At 42.4% G+C, this 18395-nt stretch overlaps 1 protein-coding gene across 1 annotated transcript in view; it reads left to right on the forward strand.

The window, feature by feature from the left end:
- LOC148540777 (dimethylaniline monooxygenase [N-oxide-forming] 2-like) overlaps window positions 1-18395 on the forward strand; it is a 130185-nt gene that overhangs the window by 103820 nt on the left and 7970 nt on the right. Inside the window, exons 5-8 of the mRNA XM_088481714.1 lie at window positions 8508-8650; window positions 12337-12533; window positions 17471-17826; window positions 17949-18021. Of these exons, the coding sequence (XP_088337840.1) occupies window positions 8508-8650; window positions 12337-12533; window positions 17471-17826; window positions 17949-18021 (769 nt within the window). The remainder of the gene's footprint in view (window positions 1-8507; window positions 8651-12336; window positions 12534-17470; window positions 17827-17948; window positions 18022-18395) is intronic.

The following is an 18395-nucleotide window of genomic DNA, read 5'->3' on the forward strand; positions in this document are numbered from 1 at the left end:
TATTTTAAAGTATTAGATTTACTGCAGTGTTCGCTTGACCGGAAAGTCATTTCTGGTTATTGACACGCAAACTCCATTGGCACGCACGCGTCACTTCCGGGTCCCCGTTGGACGCGGCGGACAGCATGGCCATGGATACTAAAACATGATTAAGGTGAGTTAAGCAGGTGCATTTGATTGATCAACAGGTGCAATTCATTTGTGATGGTACATATGGGACAGACGCGCCCTGTGTTTGTTATGCCCCAGGAGGAAGGTGCCGGTGGGCGCCGAAACAGCTGTCGGGCTTCCTCTCAAGATGCTGCTATATCGGTTCACACTGTATGGTCACTGATAAGTACCCTTTGGATATGCACTACCTAGCACTGTTTGGCACTTTTAGTGAACTGATATGATGTTGTTTCTGACGATTTTTTGACATGGAATTATAAAAAAAATTTTTCTTGCATTGAACATTGGTGTGCTGGTGTACCAATTTTGGTTCCTTCTCTATATGCACTATATGACCAAGCACCCAGCATTTTAAATATATGTTTGAGTGTGCAGGACTTGCAAAATATTCTATATATATATATATATATATATATATATATACATACAGCGATCAGGGCATGCCAGTAACATCCCTGCAATGCTTCCGGAGAGCGGCCGACCACTACAGTCTCATGGACTGCACATGCACATCCGCCATAGCTGAGGAGGGTTCCGGCGGATCCCTCCGCTGGCTAATAGTGCGCAAAGTAGCCCATAGGCTACAGTGGCCAACGCCGTCTTCAGATGGTGGTTAGCTGCGGGGGCCAATATCTGGACATCGCATTCCGGATATTAGTAAATTTGGCATCTATGGGGGAGGCGGCTGCCAGCGGTAATGGAGGATTGCAGCAGGTATCCCCTTCTTAATACATTTGGGGAATACTTTGTATTTGAGGTAAACCCCCGGGGATTTTACCTCAAATACATTTTGATAAATGTGCCCCTATATATGAGCTTGATTCAGAGATGAATGGCAATTCAAACGCAACTGGATACTCTCACAGATTGCAGTTACTAAAATTTACTAATGCCTTATAAAGCATACCCCAGAATAGGGTCACCCACTGATGCCTTCTCATATCCGTACAACGTGCAACAGTGTACTTATCGGTACCATTGATGCACATTAGGCAGTCACACAGCATATAAATCATGTCTGACCAACCACTAACACTGCAGTTCTGACACACAGAGAGCTCTTATGCTGCACATAAGAGTGCAATGATTCATTTATGCCAAACACAAAACAGCGTTTAAATAGTCAGACACGCCTGAGTTTTTCTAATCACCCTCCCACCCGTTTCCATCCCCAAATGCTGACTACATGTCACTCACTTTGTGCGTGGACCCTCTGTGTGTGCGTGATAGTGATGGAATAGCTGCGCATGCAGTACTGCGTTCGTACATGCGCAGTAGCAAACAATTGCCGAATCTGCGTAAAAATCACCATTGCGTCCGTCTCTGAATCAGGTCAACAGGGTAACAGGAGAGAGGGTGTCATGTGTGTCTGGGTGACGTTAGGAGGTGTCAGGTACTATATGGGCACACAGCATTATAGGAGTCAGTTATTATATGGGTGTGCACCTTGTCAGGAAGAGGGTGTCAGGGCCAGGCATTACACGGGCTCACAGGTTACCAGGCAGTACAGTGGGGACACATTGGGTAATTAGTACATTCCTCATCTCTGTCCCCAGGAAAATGGTTTCATCTATAAAAAAATATATTAATTCTATAAATATTAAATATTTAAATATAAATAAGCTATCCCTGGGCTTGAACCCTGGACCATTGCATCAAGTTACTTGCACTGTAACCACTAGCCTACCATTGCCTGTTGCAGGTGCCATCAGGAGGGGAGGTGAGTGAGGATGGCCAGGCATTACACGGGCTCACAGGTTGCCAGGCAGTACAGTGGGGACACATTGGGTAATTAGTACATTCCTCATCTCTGTCCCCAGGAAAATGGTTTAATCTATAAAAAAATATATTAATTCTATAAATATAAAATATTTAAATATAAATAAGCTATCCCTGGGCTTGAACCCTGGACCATTGCATCAAGTTACCTGCACTGTAACCACTAGCCTACCATAGCCTGTTGCAGGTGCCATCAGGATGGGAGGTGAGTGAGGATGGGGCACATAGAGAGGCCAGGAGTAGTTGTTTGCCATTCGTGGGAAGGGGGTTGTGAGTAGTCTGTAGAGTTGAAGGTAAGCCCCACTTGTACTGGGGGGGAAGAGTATGGGGGGGGTGTAGCACCCACGGGGGGGTACACCTGTGACCGCATGGGGGGGACCACTGTGATCGCGGGTAGCACCCATGAGGGGTACATCTGCGATCGTGGGTGGGGGGAGTGGGGGTGGCACCCATGGGGGGTAAATCTTTGATTGTGGTGGGGGGACAGCACCTGCGGGGGGTACATCTGTGATTGTGGGGGTACATCTTTGATTATGGGGGGTAGCACCTGTGGGGGTTACATCTGCGATAATGGGGGGGGTGGCTCCCGTGGGGAGTACATCTTTGATCGCCGGGAGGGGGGTACATCTGTGATTGCGGGGGTAGCACCCATGGGGGATACATCTTTGATTATGGGGGGGCAGCACCCACGGGGGGGAGCACCCACGGGGTAAATATGTGATCGCAGTAGTGGTGGTCGGCACCCATGGGGGTACATCTTTGATTGCAGGGGGGGTTACATCTGAGATCACGGGGGGGAGGGTCAGCACCCGCGGGGTTACATCTTTGATCGCAGGGGTGGGGGGCGGCACCCACAGAGAGTACATCTGTGAACATAGGGGTGGTGGAGAAGACTTAGATTAATAAATGAGCACTATTATGTCATAAAAACTGATTATTAATGCGGCACCTGTGAAAAAAATTATGTGGCTAGATTATTTATAGCAGCGTATGTTTATAGCTCCTTTATGAACATTTGATTTTTGGATTCAAAATGAACACAGTCACTCTGTCCCGTTATTGAAGACCCTGACTTTCCCTACCTTTCCAGACTCCATCCCTCTGATGGCAAAAGTCCAGGCTGTGGGGAGGCTAGTGCTGCAAGAGCTGTCCTCAGCCCATGTGTGTTTGTTGGCGTGCCGCCGATTGCGGCCATGGATGATGATGTCACACGAGTAGTGGTGGGCAGAGTGAACGACTGTGAAGCCGGAATATCCAGTGTTTGGTTGAGTTACAGACTCCAACGCGTTTCGTGCCTCCAGGCACTTTATCAAGGATGGCTTAGGATCCATTGGGGAAGGTTTAAATACCCTAAAAACTTTATTGAATTTAATTAATAAAACGGAAGTTGATTGCCGGAAGTGGTAATAAAAAAGTGGTATCCATGTGTTCAGCTTCCAGTTTTTTTAAGGAAGATGTATTAATAAGGATATATATTCTTTAATTAAAAAATACTTTTCAATAAAATATTCAATTAAGGTGCCATATATTACTAAAATGTAAGGGATGACTTAGGAAAAGTATATTTATATATAAGCAAATAGGTAAATTACATTTTTATAAAAAGGCATTTAATTCAATGTCTATATTAAGACCATGAGGTTGTAGGGTTCCTAATTGGTATATCCATTTTGTTTCGAAAATTTTTAAGTTCTTTGCTATGTCCCCACCTCTCAAATTATGGTGGACTTTTTGAATAGCTGTGAACTTTAAACCTTCTGGATTCTTGTTATGAGCTTCCAGAAAGTGATTTGAGACACTATGTGTTGTTAGGCCTCTTTTTATATTATAAATGTGTTTGGTCAATCTGGTTTTGAGCTTCCTTTTTGTTTGACCTACATACTGTAGCATGCAAGGACATTTCAATAAATATATTCCCTCTTCGCTTTCACATGATAGGAATTCTCTAATAGGGAATATTTCTCCACTACGGTTTGATTTAAACTATTTTATTGGTTTTGTAGTTTTTTCTTTGAATTTTTACAGGCTACACATCTTAAACAGTAGTGGTAACCTTTATTTGAAAAACAGGTTTCTTCTTCTGGAGTTGAGTTCTGTATCCAGTTTCAAAATGTGCCAATGCTTTTTTATCAAATTTTCTATTGCATTGTTATTGCTATTGAATTGTGTTATGAATGGTAAATAGAAAGAAAAGGGATATAAACCAAGCATTCTGGAAACTCAAATGAAAAAAGTAGAACAATTAGAAAGAAAAGATTTAATCACATACAAAAGAAAAAACAAAGATGGAAAAATTGACCTACCATTCATAACACAATTCAATAGCAATAACAATGCTATAGAAAATTTGATAAAAAAAGCATTGGCACATTTTGGAACTGGATACTAAACTCAACTCCATACTTCCAAGAAACCCTTGCATTATCTACCGTAAAGCAAAGAATATAAAACAAGAATTGGTGAAAAGCTTCATTCCCCTAGAAGAAAAAAACCTGTTTTTCAAATAAAGGTTACCACTAGTGTTTAAGATGTGTAGCCTGTAAAAATTCAAAGAAAAAACTACAAAACCAATAAAAGAGTTTAAATCAAACCGTAGTGGAAAAATATTCCCTATTAGAGAATTCCTATCATGTGAAAGCGAAGAGGTAATATATTTATTGGAATGTCCTTGCATGCTACAGTATGTAGGTCAAACAAAAAGGAAGTTCAAAACCAGATTGGCCGAACACATTTATAATATAAAAAGAGGCCTAACAACACATAGGGGCATATTCAATTGTGTGCGAGAATAGCAAAACAACTGCACCTGCGAGGTTTTTCCTCTGGGTTTTTTGCTATTCTATTAGGTGCGTGGTTTTTTAAAAACACGCATCGGGAGGTTTTTTTTCACGCACCTCCTGAGCAAGCGTGATTTTTCCTAAACGCCATGATTTAAGGAAAAATCTCCGGGACTTGCTCTGACACCCACGAGGCACCCCCCCTGAGGACTAATGAAGCAATTGGAAGTATCCAATTAGCTTAATTAGTCCTTAATTACTTACCTTCGTCAGCACTGTCTTCTGCATCTTCTCTTCTTCTGCATCTAGCGTCGGGAGACGGCTCTTCTGCAGCAGCGGTGAGTATGTCAGTGTGTGTGGTGTATGTAAGTGTGTATGAGTGAGTGAGTGTGTGTGTGTGACTCCCGGTGCGGTTTGACCCCCCGGAATGGGCGCTGGGAGAACTACATCTCCCAGCAGCCCTTGCTCCTCCCATTAGCCCCCGGGACTCCTAGCAGCCCCCTCTCCAGTAAGAAGAGAGAGGGGAAGCCACTGAGAGACGCGGAGACCCCCTGCCAGGTAGGTGTTTTGTTTTTTTTTTTCATTTTACGCGGCGCAGGGTTTTCAGAGCTGAAAATCCTGCGACCCCTATTTTTTCAATTGAATACCACGGGTAGCGGGAGTGAGCATACCCGTGGTATTCCAGAATTTGGCACGAGGTGTGCAAGGTTTTTAACTCTCTAAACCTTGCACCCAATTGTATATGCCCCATAGTGTCTCAAATCACTTTCTGGAAGCTCATAACAAGAATCCAGAAGGTTTGCCGTTCACAGCTATTCAAAAAGTCCACCATAATTTGAGAGGTGGAGACATAGTAAAGAACTTAAAAATGGTTGAAACAAAATGGATATACCAATTAGGAACCCTACAACCTCATGGTCTTAATATAGACATTGAATTAAATGCCTTTTTATAAAAATTTAATTTATCTATTTGCTTATATATAAATTTACTTTCCCTAAGTCATCCCTTACATTTTAGTAATATGTGGCACCTTAATTGAATATTTTATTGAAAAGTATTTTTTAATTAAAGAAAATATATTCTTATTAATACATCTTCCTTAAAAAAATGGAAGCTGAACACATGGATACCGCTTTTTTATTACCACTTCCGGCTATCAACTTCCATTTTATTAATTAAATTCAATAAAGTTTTTAGGGTATTTAAACCTTCCCCAATGGATCCTAAGCCATCCTTGATAAAGTGCCTGGAGGCACGAAACGCGTTGGAGTCTGTAACCCAACCAAACACTGGATATTCCGGCTTCACAGCCGTTCACTCTGCCCACCACTACTCGTGTGACGTCATCATCCATGGCCGCAATCAGCGGCACGCCAACAAACACACATGGGCTGAGGACAGCTCTTGCAGCACCGGCCTCCCCACCAGCCCGGACTTTTGCCATCAGAGGGATGGAGTCTGGAAAAGTAGGGGAAGGGAGCACAGGTCCTACAGTATGATACTGACCTTGAGGACCTGTGTGCAGCAGCTGCACTGATCCTCACACTCAGCCGGGCCCGCTATCAATGACAGACAGGGGGATCCAAAGCTGACAGGGGCAGCACAGTCGGTAATGAAGTAGGCGGACACTAGCGGCCAGGTGTCCGTCTACTTATCGTTCAGTTGGGGTCAGCTCCCACCTTCCACCAATGCGTTTCAACTCTTGGAGTCTTTCTCAAGGTGTAATTTTTTGGTGGATGCAAACCCTTATATCCCCCTCCCTTCCTGTTATTGGTTCATAATTGGGAAGTGGAAGTAACAGTCCCAAACAATGTTAAACACGTTTTCTAAACATAACTTATATTATGAGCACATTCCATTCAAATATAAGAGTAATAATTACCTTTTATGGGTATCTGAAACAAAAAAGCGAGGTTTACAGTAATTTCCAGTATCGATGTTCTAATTTGGAATGCACCCATAGCCTTATGGGTAAACCTACTCCTCTATTTAGATACACTGATACCGACCACACAGTCAGCCCTAATCACTCCTGGAACGCTATCTACGGATGACAGCTCCGTCACATCTGGTTTACTAGCCAATTCCTGGATAGGCAGCCTCATATCGCTGTCCTATCACCGATGAGACAAGGTATTTCCTGTGTGATGTTTGCTCCGTTTGGTGGAACGCAAACTTTCCCCCATGTAGTAGCGATCTTTCCTCCTTCTATATCTCCGGACTCTGACCCAAAAGTTTGCGTTCCACCTTGGAACGCAGACTTACTACTATGGGGAATGTTTTACTAAAAAGGATGTATATACAGTATTTACAATCAACCTCTATTAAGGTGCTTCCCAATATACCAAGTATAGGAATGCATACAATGTTTTAAAGTGCTTGGTGCTCAAGAATGCAATGTGCACATAATTGACATAAAAATATCCAATACGACCCATATATAAACCTTTAAATAAATATATATATATATATATATGGCCCAGTTTCAAGGTATATAGACTATAATATTATAAAGAGACATATCAATTGTAATAAAAATATCTAAAATTTAAAAATTGATAAAATTCATAAAAACCATTTAATTTTAAAATCATTATTAAGGTCCCATGGAAACAGGGTTGTTAAATCATAAATTGCTTTCATTTCTTTTTTGGCCAATTCATTATCCATCCCCCTTTTTCTCCAATGTGGTCTCACTTGTTTAATCCCAACTACTCTCCTAATGCCTTTAACTAGGCAGGTGTGGCATTCTTTAAAATGGTTTGAGAGTGAATGATTTTCATATCCTATTTTGATTTTTCTTTAGGTTTGTGCATTTTGTTACAGATGAAACTTAGGCCCTGATTCAGACCCACTCGCGAGCGGCTGTCCGCTCGCAAGTGGGTCGATGTTCTGCACTGAGCATGCGCACGACGGAGGGAGCTCCGTCGTGCGCATGCGCCAGACGCGACGAGCGAAGGAAAGTCCTTCGCTCGTTGTGTCTGATCAAAGGGGGCGTGCTGTCGATGTTGATTGACAGCACGCCCCCTTTGGTGGGCGTGCCGGGGGCGTGCCTCCCTGACGGGGGCGTTCCCACGGGAACGCCTCCCGTCAGAAGCCGGCCCACTGACATCACTACTGATAGAGCCAAAATCACTCCGGAGCTTGCGGTTGAAAACCTCAACCGCAGGCTCCGGCTCGCAGTTTCGATGGTCGCGATGGTCACGACCATCGCGGCAATCAAACTGCACGCTCGTATAGGCTGTGGGTGGTGACCCACAGCTATACGAGCGTCCAGGAGGATGCTCCATTTTTATGGAGGGCGGCCCTCATTCAGAGCGTGCGCTCTGCTCAGAGCGTACGGCTCTGAATGAGGGCCTTAATTTTAAGGCTGGCAAATAATTAGTGTGCAGTCATAGTACAAGGGTTGTAGCACAATAGTAATAAAACCGACCCAAATGCATTTCATGTTTATGTAACACAGGATTTCTTTTTTAAATGATGATACGTGTGCTAAAACATACTTCCACCAAGTTCTGCTCCCAAAGCTCCTAAATACATTTTTATGGCAGTTACCTGAGCCATACTAATTCATTAAGTATTTTTTTTCCTAACCATCACCAATGAGTAATACAGCATAGCTAACTGCACATTAAATGTGGGGGCAAAGATATTTTCAACAGACATAAGGGGTCCTTTTGGAGGATCTGTAAAGAGATTGCTTTATTTGTCCCAAAATTCAATCAAATCCCCTTAATTAATAATGTAATATGGATATCATGGTTTGTTTCCATAAAGGTATTGAAAAGTTTAAAGGACAAGTTATACATTGTCGAGAATACAAGAGGCCAGTTGGGTTTGATGGCAAACGAGTATTAATAGTCGGAATGGGTAACACTGGAGTTGATATCGCAAATGAACTGTCTACACAAACCTCACAGGTATATTTCAATGAATTTGTATTTTCTCTAAATAACAAGTGGAGAATGTTATTTTTATTCAATATGACAACTGTGGTTTCTAATATAAGGGCCATAGTGTTTATTGTAACCTATGTGTAGTATTATGCAAGTATCAACAGCAAATTCTCATAATTATGACCACTATACTGTACATATTAGAGATTCATAATAGTGGGTAATACTCTATGTACAACAGAGCATCATAGTGATGATTGGTATACACAGGGAAGCATTAAGGGCCTAAGGGCCTGATTCAGGTTGGTTTGCAAGGCTGCATTCGCACGCATCCCGCTCGCTGCAGAAATATGCTAATGAATGCAATCACACTGCAACCGCAGCACTATTCCAAGACGCCCATCACTGTATAAAGCCGCCCACTTCCCATAACATGCATCCGCAATTCAGCAAAAACATCGGTACCATCGAGTAACATCGGAACCATTCGCACAGTTGTGGTTGACCTGACCCTACCGCAGAAACTGCTAAACTTCCTATCGCCATCTAGACCTCTGCAAGCGTACGCTATCGCAGGGGCTTCATTATGCACACCCCTGTAAAGGTGTTTAAACACCCAGGCACGCCTGCATTTCTCTGACCACCCCCGTCACCACCCTCAAATGGTCACTTTCTGACAATCACTGTGTGAAGACTCTGCGTGCTCACTGCTATGGCTTTCCCGATCGCTGTGGCCGGTTCACGCCCTGCGTCTTATACGCATGCGCAGAATGCAAACATCGTATCACTGCGTGTGAACGCAGCCTTGCGAATCAACCTGAATCAGGCTCGAATTCAGCGTTCCCCACTGAATGCAGATTCACGATGTTCGGGAATCTGCGCAGGTACCAGTCCCGTTCTGCTCATGTGCAGAATGGGTGTAAGAGTCTGCAGGTAAACTGGCAGCAGACTGTCAGTGATTGACAGTCTGCTGCCATTTGGGGGTGGGGAGGGGGCGGCGATGCCCTCAGTTTCCCAAAACAGAGGCGTGTCGCCACCGTTGTGGGGGAGGGAAGAAGCCAGGATCTCCATTGGCTGATGGAGATTTCCTGACCCCTTCCTCTAAACTGTGGCAGCTGGCTGCGGGACCCCATGGGTCACCGCAGCTGGCCGATGGTAAACAGTTTATCCGATGCTGTGTTGTACAATGCAGCTCGGATAAGTAATGCACAGAAGGCGTGATGCCTCCTGCTGTATTACCATATCTGCATGGATTGCAATTGCAAAGCTGTCTGCTTGCATACATCATATCTATAGCCTGTGTGCAGCTTTGCAATTACAATCCTTGCAAAATCAGGCCCCAAGTCACCTGCTGATCCTCTATGATTAAATACTAATATCTGAAGCAGGTAGAGCACAAATATTAGGCTCAGTGGCTTAGGATCTGAAGGTGCAGATATAAAGCACCATGGGGCATCTTTATCACAGTCTGCAATTTTTAATTTTAATACAGTTGTGATTTGATATTTTCACCCCAACTCACAATGTGAAAATTAATCTTTTTGCTTGTATTTATCACAGATTGGGTACCGGGACACAGTTTCCGAGAAAGCCCAGTCCCGGAAAAGGGTTAGACGTGTATTCACAGTCAGTGACATAACAAGGCGGCAGTGGCAGTGTGCACTGTGCTGGCCCTGCCCCCTCAATGTATGACATCATAATGTCATGATGAGGGGTGGTTCCACTAACACCGGGAAGTACAGCACTGCCTAGAGCAGGCTGTACAGACTGCAGGATGCATGCCTGGTGCGTCCAAAGGACACTACAGGCGGCACTGCAGCAGTGAAACTGGCTGCAGGGTATCATTCCAGTCACCATGCTAGCCAGATGCAGGGGCATTGATGGTACCGCCAACAGAGCCCTGTGCTCAGTACCACGTCACCACTTGCACACCCCTAGTTACGGCCCTGGTGGTAGTTACTGCTATCACTTTGCTCCCCGGTATAGACACGGTGAGAATAATGTGCATGCCTGGTCATGAAACAGTAGTGCATAGTGATTGTCTGTGTGATAAGTGAACTGTTTCTATACCACAATTTTTTTTTCTGGTGTCCAAGGGATCTATTTACTAAGCATTGGATGGAGATAAAGTGAACAGAGATAAAGTTCCAACCAATCAGCTCCTAACTGCCATGTCACAGGCTGTGTTTGAAAAATGACAGTTAGGAACTGATTGGGATTTTATCGCCGCTCACTTTATCTTAATCCAAAGCTTAGTAAATAGACCCCCAAGTCTTAAATACTTACAGTAGTTGGTAGAAAATATACACCAGAAAATATATCACTACAGTAAAACGTTCCTTCTGGAATTTTTGAAAACTCTGCGGGATGCACGAGACTCTCTGAGAGTTTTTTAAAATTCCAGAAGGAATGGTTTACTGTAGTGAATTGTAAAGTATTTTTTCTACCAACTAAGTATTTAAGACTTGGACATCAGAAAAAAAAATTGTGGTACATAAACAGTTTACATACATGAATGTATGTAAATGTCCCGTGCCTCACACAGAGAATCACCCATAGGCTTCTATGGGCTAACAATAACTGCTGCTGTCACCCTTCTGCGCATCCCCAAATGCTGTTTTCAGATAATTTCCCATAAAATGACTTTGATAAATATGCCCCAAAGTGAGTTATTTGGCTTTATCATCACCGAGTCACAAAATGTCATCATCTTCATTATCAATCTGTAATTTATCAGCCTCTCTCTTTCACACAATGGTACATTGTAGTGTATTGCAGGTACCACTATATAACAATGTCTTCCTTATACTGTTCTCCCATCATTCACCTGTAACAAATATTAATCATCAAATTAAAATACATCCATCACTTCCAGCAACTAGCGCTACTGCCATTCGTCCTGCCCTCTCTCCCCCTCAGTAACACACAGTGACATAAGAGATTAGTGAGCATAAGCAAGGAGGAAGCAGACTCACATACTGTATGTTTCCTACAAGGTATATAACCATACTATACATACCCCATTACCGCTCTGTTATAGATTCTGCACCATCAATAGCCACTAGCAAACCAGCTATTTTCTCATGATCCGGCATTATTTCTGGTAACAGTGTATGACCTTCCCCAGACAAATGGTCATCAGGAGCTGATTTGAGCTGCACACAAAGCAGCTGTAGATGTGAGCTATTGTGGAATCCTGAATTACTACGTTATGCTAATGTGGGAATCCATAGAGCTAATGCGGGGGTTTAGTATCGGCACATGCACCAGCCCAATGCTAGGCGCAGAGATCCTTCAGAAACAGGCTTCCCTTCTCCGTACACACAATTCAGAATAGCATCACATACAGTACACACCCATGACACTCCCACAAGACAGTCGCACAAGACTTCAACAAGACAGTCACATTGTCACTGCCCTGTTGCCACCCTGAAACACCCAATTTCACAGAAAGACAGCTTCAGCCACCAGGTTTCGGCCACCAAGTTTCAGCCACCAGGTTTCAGCCACCAGGTTTCGGTGAAGTTCTGTGGGATTCAGAATCAGACAGACACAAAAAAGCGTGAATTAGCATCTGCGCCTGCACTGTACATAAGTACTCACCACTTGTGCTCATGCACACAGATCCGCCTGACTCCGAATCACCCATCAGAGTCCTCACTTATTGCCTGTCCCTGTCTCTTACCTCACCTATGTCATATATTTTGCAGGTGTTTCTTAGCAGCAAAAAAGGAGTATGGGTTATTAGGCGCCTGGGCAGAGGAGGATTTCCTTTTGATTTGCAATTCCTGTGCCGTTTCAGCAATGTGATCGAAAACCTACTGCCACCTGCTGTATCTCGATGGATGATAAAGAAACAAATGAACCAACAATTTAACCATGAATTGTACAACATTGAACCGGAGGGGTAAATTGAAATCTGGGGAATCATTTCTATCAGGATGCTCATGCTATAGGATGTATAGTATTCTGTCATAATGGGAGCAGTGTACAAGGATGAATGGAAAATGCATAATTTATTCCATATACGCTGTTTAAGAAGTTCTATTGGATGTAATGTATGGGTGCTATTTGCTATAAAAATGCAGCAAACCCCACCATGGATAAAAATTATAGCACTTCTTAGATCATTACGTACACTGGTATCAGGACTGGTTAAAATTACATAATGCTGCAGATTTGAAACTGAAATTAGGACTCTTAGGGGTAATAAGAAACAAGCCTAAGCAAAGTAACACAAATTAATAGGGATTAAAGTCGGGAATTGGAATAAAGCAATGGTTATCAATGGCAGAACTCCACCAGCATTATCTCTAATAGCACCACACTCAGCACCCATCCCTGGTTTCTTACCTGTCCTGATTGTGATTTGTGCTACTGCAGGAGGGGTCTCTGCAGCATATGTAAATGGATAACGTTATAGACAGCGCACGGCTGGGACTAAAAATACTGGGTGCCCTATACTTTGGGCCCCAGTATTCCATAAATCTTCTCACCTATAGGTGCCCTCCCCACCCCCAACACTCTGGAGGAAAACAATTTTGTTGCCTCTAGGAGTTGTGCCCCCAGGTAATGCAGGTGAGCAGTACATTTTATTGTAGACAATACTGTTACAACAGAACCTAAATATTTGGGAAACCAAAAAGATTTAATAGGGGCATGTCATAGTTTATACAGCATTATCCAAAACAACTTAGACAGAGATTTAATATAATGTCTCATGTTTTGTGAATGGATACAATCTAAATTAGTCATTTTGTGCTCAAAATCCTCACAATCCTTTGCCCCATTGTTTGTAACATTTACTGTGTAAAAGAAGAATCTGGTAAAGACCAAGACAATTAAATGGAAAAAAATAATTAAAATTATCAAAATGTTATTTCAGTGTTTTCCCTCTAACAGTATTGTATTAAGTATGTGCCTAGTATTTGTTTTCCTAAATATTACATACAACTATAGACATGGGGCCTGATTCAGACCCACTCGCGAGCGCCTGTCCGCTCGCAAGTGGGTCGATGGTCTGCACTGCGCATGCGCACGACGGAGGGAGCTCCGTCGTGCACATGCACGAGACGCGACGAGCGAAGGACTTTCCTTCGCTCGTAGTGTCTGATCAAAGGGGGTGTGCTGTCGATGTTGATTGACAGCACGCCCCCTTTGGTGGGCATGCTGGGGGCGTGCCTCCCAGACGGAGGCGTTCCCAAGGGAATGCCTACCGTCAGAAGCCGGCCCCACTGACTTCACTAGTGATGTCAGTGGGAGTGATTTTGGCTCTGATAGAGCCAAAATCACTCCGGGCCTTGCGGTTGAGAAACTCAACCGCAGGCTTCGGCTCGCATTGGCGATGGCCGCGATGGTCAAGACCATCGCGACCATCATCCTGCACGCTCGTATATGCTGTGGGTGGTGACCCACAGCTATACGAGCGTCCAGGAGGACGCTCCATATTTATGGAGGTGGGCCCTGATTCAGTGCGAGCGCTCTGGTCAGAGCGTCCGGCTCTGAATCAGGGCCATAGAGTAGTCATTGGCTGTAGCATGTCTGAATCAGACTTACTTTAAGTTTAGAATCAGTGTTGAGGCAACCGTGGATGACGATGGTAGCTGTGTATTATAAGCACTTAGGACCATATTCAATTTGGAGCGAAAAGCCGTTCTCGGCGAAACTTTTTCGCCGATTACGTCATTTTTGCTGATTCCACTTTTCCCCGTATTCAATTTGGCCAACTTTTCGCCGGTGCGAAAAGTCAATGCATCTGACCTGGCGAAAAAGATTAGGTGGCGAGATAAAGTGCAGAATTGGGGTTTTGGGGTGCAGACTTCCACAAACCATCCTGCAACCCTTGGACAGTTCCCTAAAGGTAATCTGTGTTAAAAAGTACTTTAGGAGACCCCAAAAAAAGTACTTTTGTTTTGGGGGCGAAAAAAACAAAGTTGGGGGACAAACTTTAAAACTAGCTAAATAGACTCAGGGGGGGTCCCTATGTATGCCCCAGGTGTTTTTTCTTATTGCAGGTGGTTGCGGAAGATGGATTTTTCACGTTATTTTAAGCTTCATATTACCAACTTTAAAATATGCTTGCACCCATATTCATGTACCCCAAATTTGATGGAACTTGTTATTTTGCAAAAAAAACCTCCTAAATGCTATTCTTCACCACCCTCTTAAAAACGCAAAACCGCAGCTACCGCAGGGCTATTTGGGGGTACCCAAAGTAAACCCCCATGTCAGAACATCTTTTGGGGGGTGTCAGGCTGATTTCCCCAAAAATGACAGGACTTTTCGCTGATTTCGAATTCGCCGGGTCCCAGTGTCTCTGATTTCAAATTGAATACGTGGATACGCAGACACGAGCGTGATACTTTTTGTCACCAATGAAACCAGCGATGGTGGGAAAAAGTCCAGCAAGGGACTTTTCACTCCAAATTGAATATGGCCCTAAGTGTATTATAGCAATGTAATTGCTATAATACAAATTATAGTGTAATTTATGTAACAGTTAAAAAACAGTTGAACAAACGTTGAACAACATCTAAGACCAGGTAATTACAATATCATTACTTAACAGTAGTCTGTGTTTTTGTATATTTTTGAATGTTTAGAAAAAATTTTTTTATCAAAATCTTTTAATAATCTCACTCCATGGAATCATCTCTAAAGCTGGCCATACACTAGACCAACTTACATCCAACCACCCACTCTACTGGCATCTTTCCATCACTGTTCAAGCATGCAGTGATTACTCCCATTCTGAAAAAAAAAATACTTTCTCAAATTACCGTCCTATCTCCCAGCTCCCATGCCCTTCAAAGCTACTTGAGAGACTTGTCAACACCCGCCTCACACATTTCCTAAACTCACACAACTTATTGAACCCATTTCAGTCGAGCTTTCATTTCCAACACTCCACAGAGATAGCACTGACTAAGTTAGTTAATGATCTGGTCACTGCCAAGGCTAAAGGCCATTACTCACTCATAATTCTTCTAGATCTCTCTGCTGATTTTGACGCTGTTGACCACTCTCTTCTCATACAAACACTGCAATCCCTAGGTCTTAAGGACACAGCCCTTTCTTGGCTCTCTTCCTACCTATCTGATCGCTCTTTTACTGTTTAAATTTCTAATTCTGCCTACTCTTCGCTACCTCTATCAGTTGGAGTACCCGCAAGGCTCTTTCTTAGGTCCTTTGTTATTCTCAATCTATACCACCTCTCTTGGCAAACGAATCTGTTTTTTTGGATTTTAGTACCATCTGTATGCGGATGATACTCAAATCTACCTATCCTCCCCAGATTTATCACCATCTGTATTGGTCCGTGTCACTGAATGTCTTTCTGCCATTTCATCTTGGATGTCATCTCGCCACCTGAAACTTAATATTTCTAAGACAGAATTAATTATATTTTCACCAGCCAATAACAGTTACCAACCTGATCTCTCTATCACTGTTGATAACTCGACAATCCAACCTGCCCCACAAGCTCGCTGCCTTGGTGTCATCCTTGACTCTAAACTGTCCTTTGTTTACTAAAAATTTGATCTGTCTCAAAATCATGCTACATACATCTAAAAAACAGATCCAAAATTTGACTATATCTCACAGAAGACACTGCAAAAACTAATCCATGCACTCATTATTTCACGCATTGACTTTTGCAATAGTCTTCCCAAAAACAGGCTATCGCCATTACAATCCATTATGAATGCAGCTGTGAGGCTTATCTTCCTTGCCAAATGTTCATCGTCTGCTGCCCCACTCTGTCAGTCCCTCTATTGGTTGCCGATTTTCTACTGTATTGAATACAAAATACTTTTGCTTACACATAAGGCCATTAACCAAACCACACCAACATACAGTACATCTCTTCACTCATTTCAAAATATCTCCCAACCTGACCTCTGCGCTCAGTACAAGATCTGCGTCTCTCATCCCCACGCATTACTTGCTCCCATTCACGGTTACAGGACTTTCTTCGGGCTGCACCCACTCTATGGAATGCCTTACCCTGCACAATAAGACTTACCTCTATTCTCCAATCCTTCAAGCATTCCCTGAGAACTCACCTCTTCAGGCAAGTTTATCAGATTCCAGAACTGCCCACATAACCTTCATAACTTCCATGTCTAATTACATCCCCTTTCACAGTCCTCACTCCTACCTATATATCTGTCTGTTATTACCCAGTTTTGTTCTATTAATGTTTCCAATTGTAAAGCGCAATGGAATATGCTGCGCTATATAAGAAACTGTTAATAAATAAATAAAATAAAAAGTTACTATAGCAGTTACAGTTACTGTAGCAATAACAGTAGCAGTATTATTCTATACAATTTTTAAAATTTTAATATTACAACTAAGCACATGCAAAAACAGATAATGGGAACAATTTTGGCATATTCGGCCAATTTAGATTTTGGAATTGTCTAAAATGATTGCATGTCTGGGAATTACAAGAATTAAATTGATCATATTATTTTTTGGGTACGCATGCAATTCTGAGGAGCAGATAATTGCTATTGAACTGATGGGAACTACTACATCAAATTATATATATTACTTAAGTACACCACAAAGTCTGAACCAAATTTTCTTGTTTTGAACCAGCAGATAATTGCCTCCAGACTGTGTGTATGCTCATCTGCCAAACACTGTTAATCAGCCCTATGCAATCCAGTAGTTTGATCTGTCCAATATGGTTACTCATATAACTTATAGTTTTGCTTGGGACTTTAACCAAATTTTGGGATTAGCCCATTTATGCAATAATTGAGTGTTGCATGAGATTATACAGTATATTTTTATTGGTATTAATGGTGTAAAATATTATCTTTTTAATCATAGCATTGTATGGAGGGAGCCTTTGGTAAGTGAAGAGCTTCCAAGTCGTGTTTTATCAGGCTCAATTATAATCAAGCCAGAAGTGACATCATTCACCGAGACATCGGCCCATTTTGCAGATGGTTCTGTTGTGAACAATCTTGATGTTGTCATACTTGCCACAGGATATGGCTACAGTTTCCCTTTTCTGGATGAATCAGTTGTTAAAATTGATGAAACCAAAGGATCTTTCTACAAAAAGATTATTCCTTTAGGCATTGAAAAGCCCACAATAGCGTTCATTTGCTTTATTCTCCCGGTTGGGCCACTCATGGTTGTTGCTGAACTTCAGTCTCGATGGGCTACAAGACTCTTTAAGGGTAAGAGATTGTGATAATAATGAGTAAACTTAAAGGAAACTATACAATATATACAGTATCTAAAACTTGGCGCTAACCAATATCTCAGTAAATTATTTTTATACAATTATATTATTTTTCAGGATTACACAAACTTCCAAATGCAGAAGAAATGAAGGAGGAAATGATAAAGGATGAAAATAATAGAAAGAAATGGTGAGAATAGACACCACTTTTATAGATTTCTTATTTAATAATGGTTACCAAATAAAGATAAATTATATATATTACCTCCATTATAATGCATTCAAGGACATTGCTTCTCTTTTTAAGTATGCATGACTTATACTACAGTTAACTGCGGAAACATTTAAACACAGGTGTGGTATATTTTGTCTGCATTCATCATGTCGACATTCATTAAGTTGACATGAGATTATTGACATAGTTGTAATGTCGACATGCTTGGCAGGATATACCCCGAAAACTGTATACATTTAATATGCCGATGTTCGGGACCTTGGATGTCGATATACCGACACCAGAATCCCGATGCCCAGCATAATACCGATGCCGCTATCCTGAAAACA

The sequence above is a fragment of the Taudactylus pleione genome, unplaced genomic scaffold (assembly GCF_031769625.1).
Source record: "Taudactylus pleione unplaced genomic scaffold, aTauple2 ptg000017l, whole genome shotgun sequence".
In the NCBI taxonomy this organism is placed as follows: domain Eukaryota; kingdom Metazoa; phylum Chordata; class Amphibia; order Anura; family Myobatrachidae; genus Taudactylus; species Taudactylus pleione.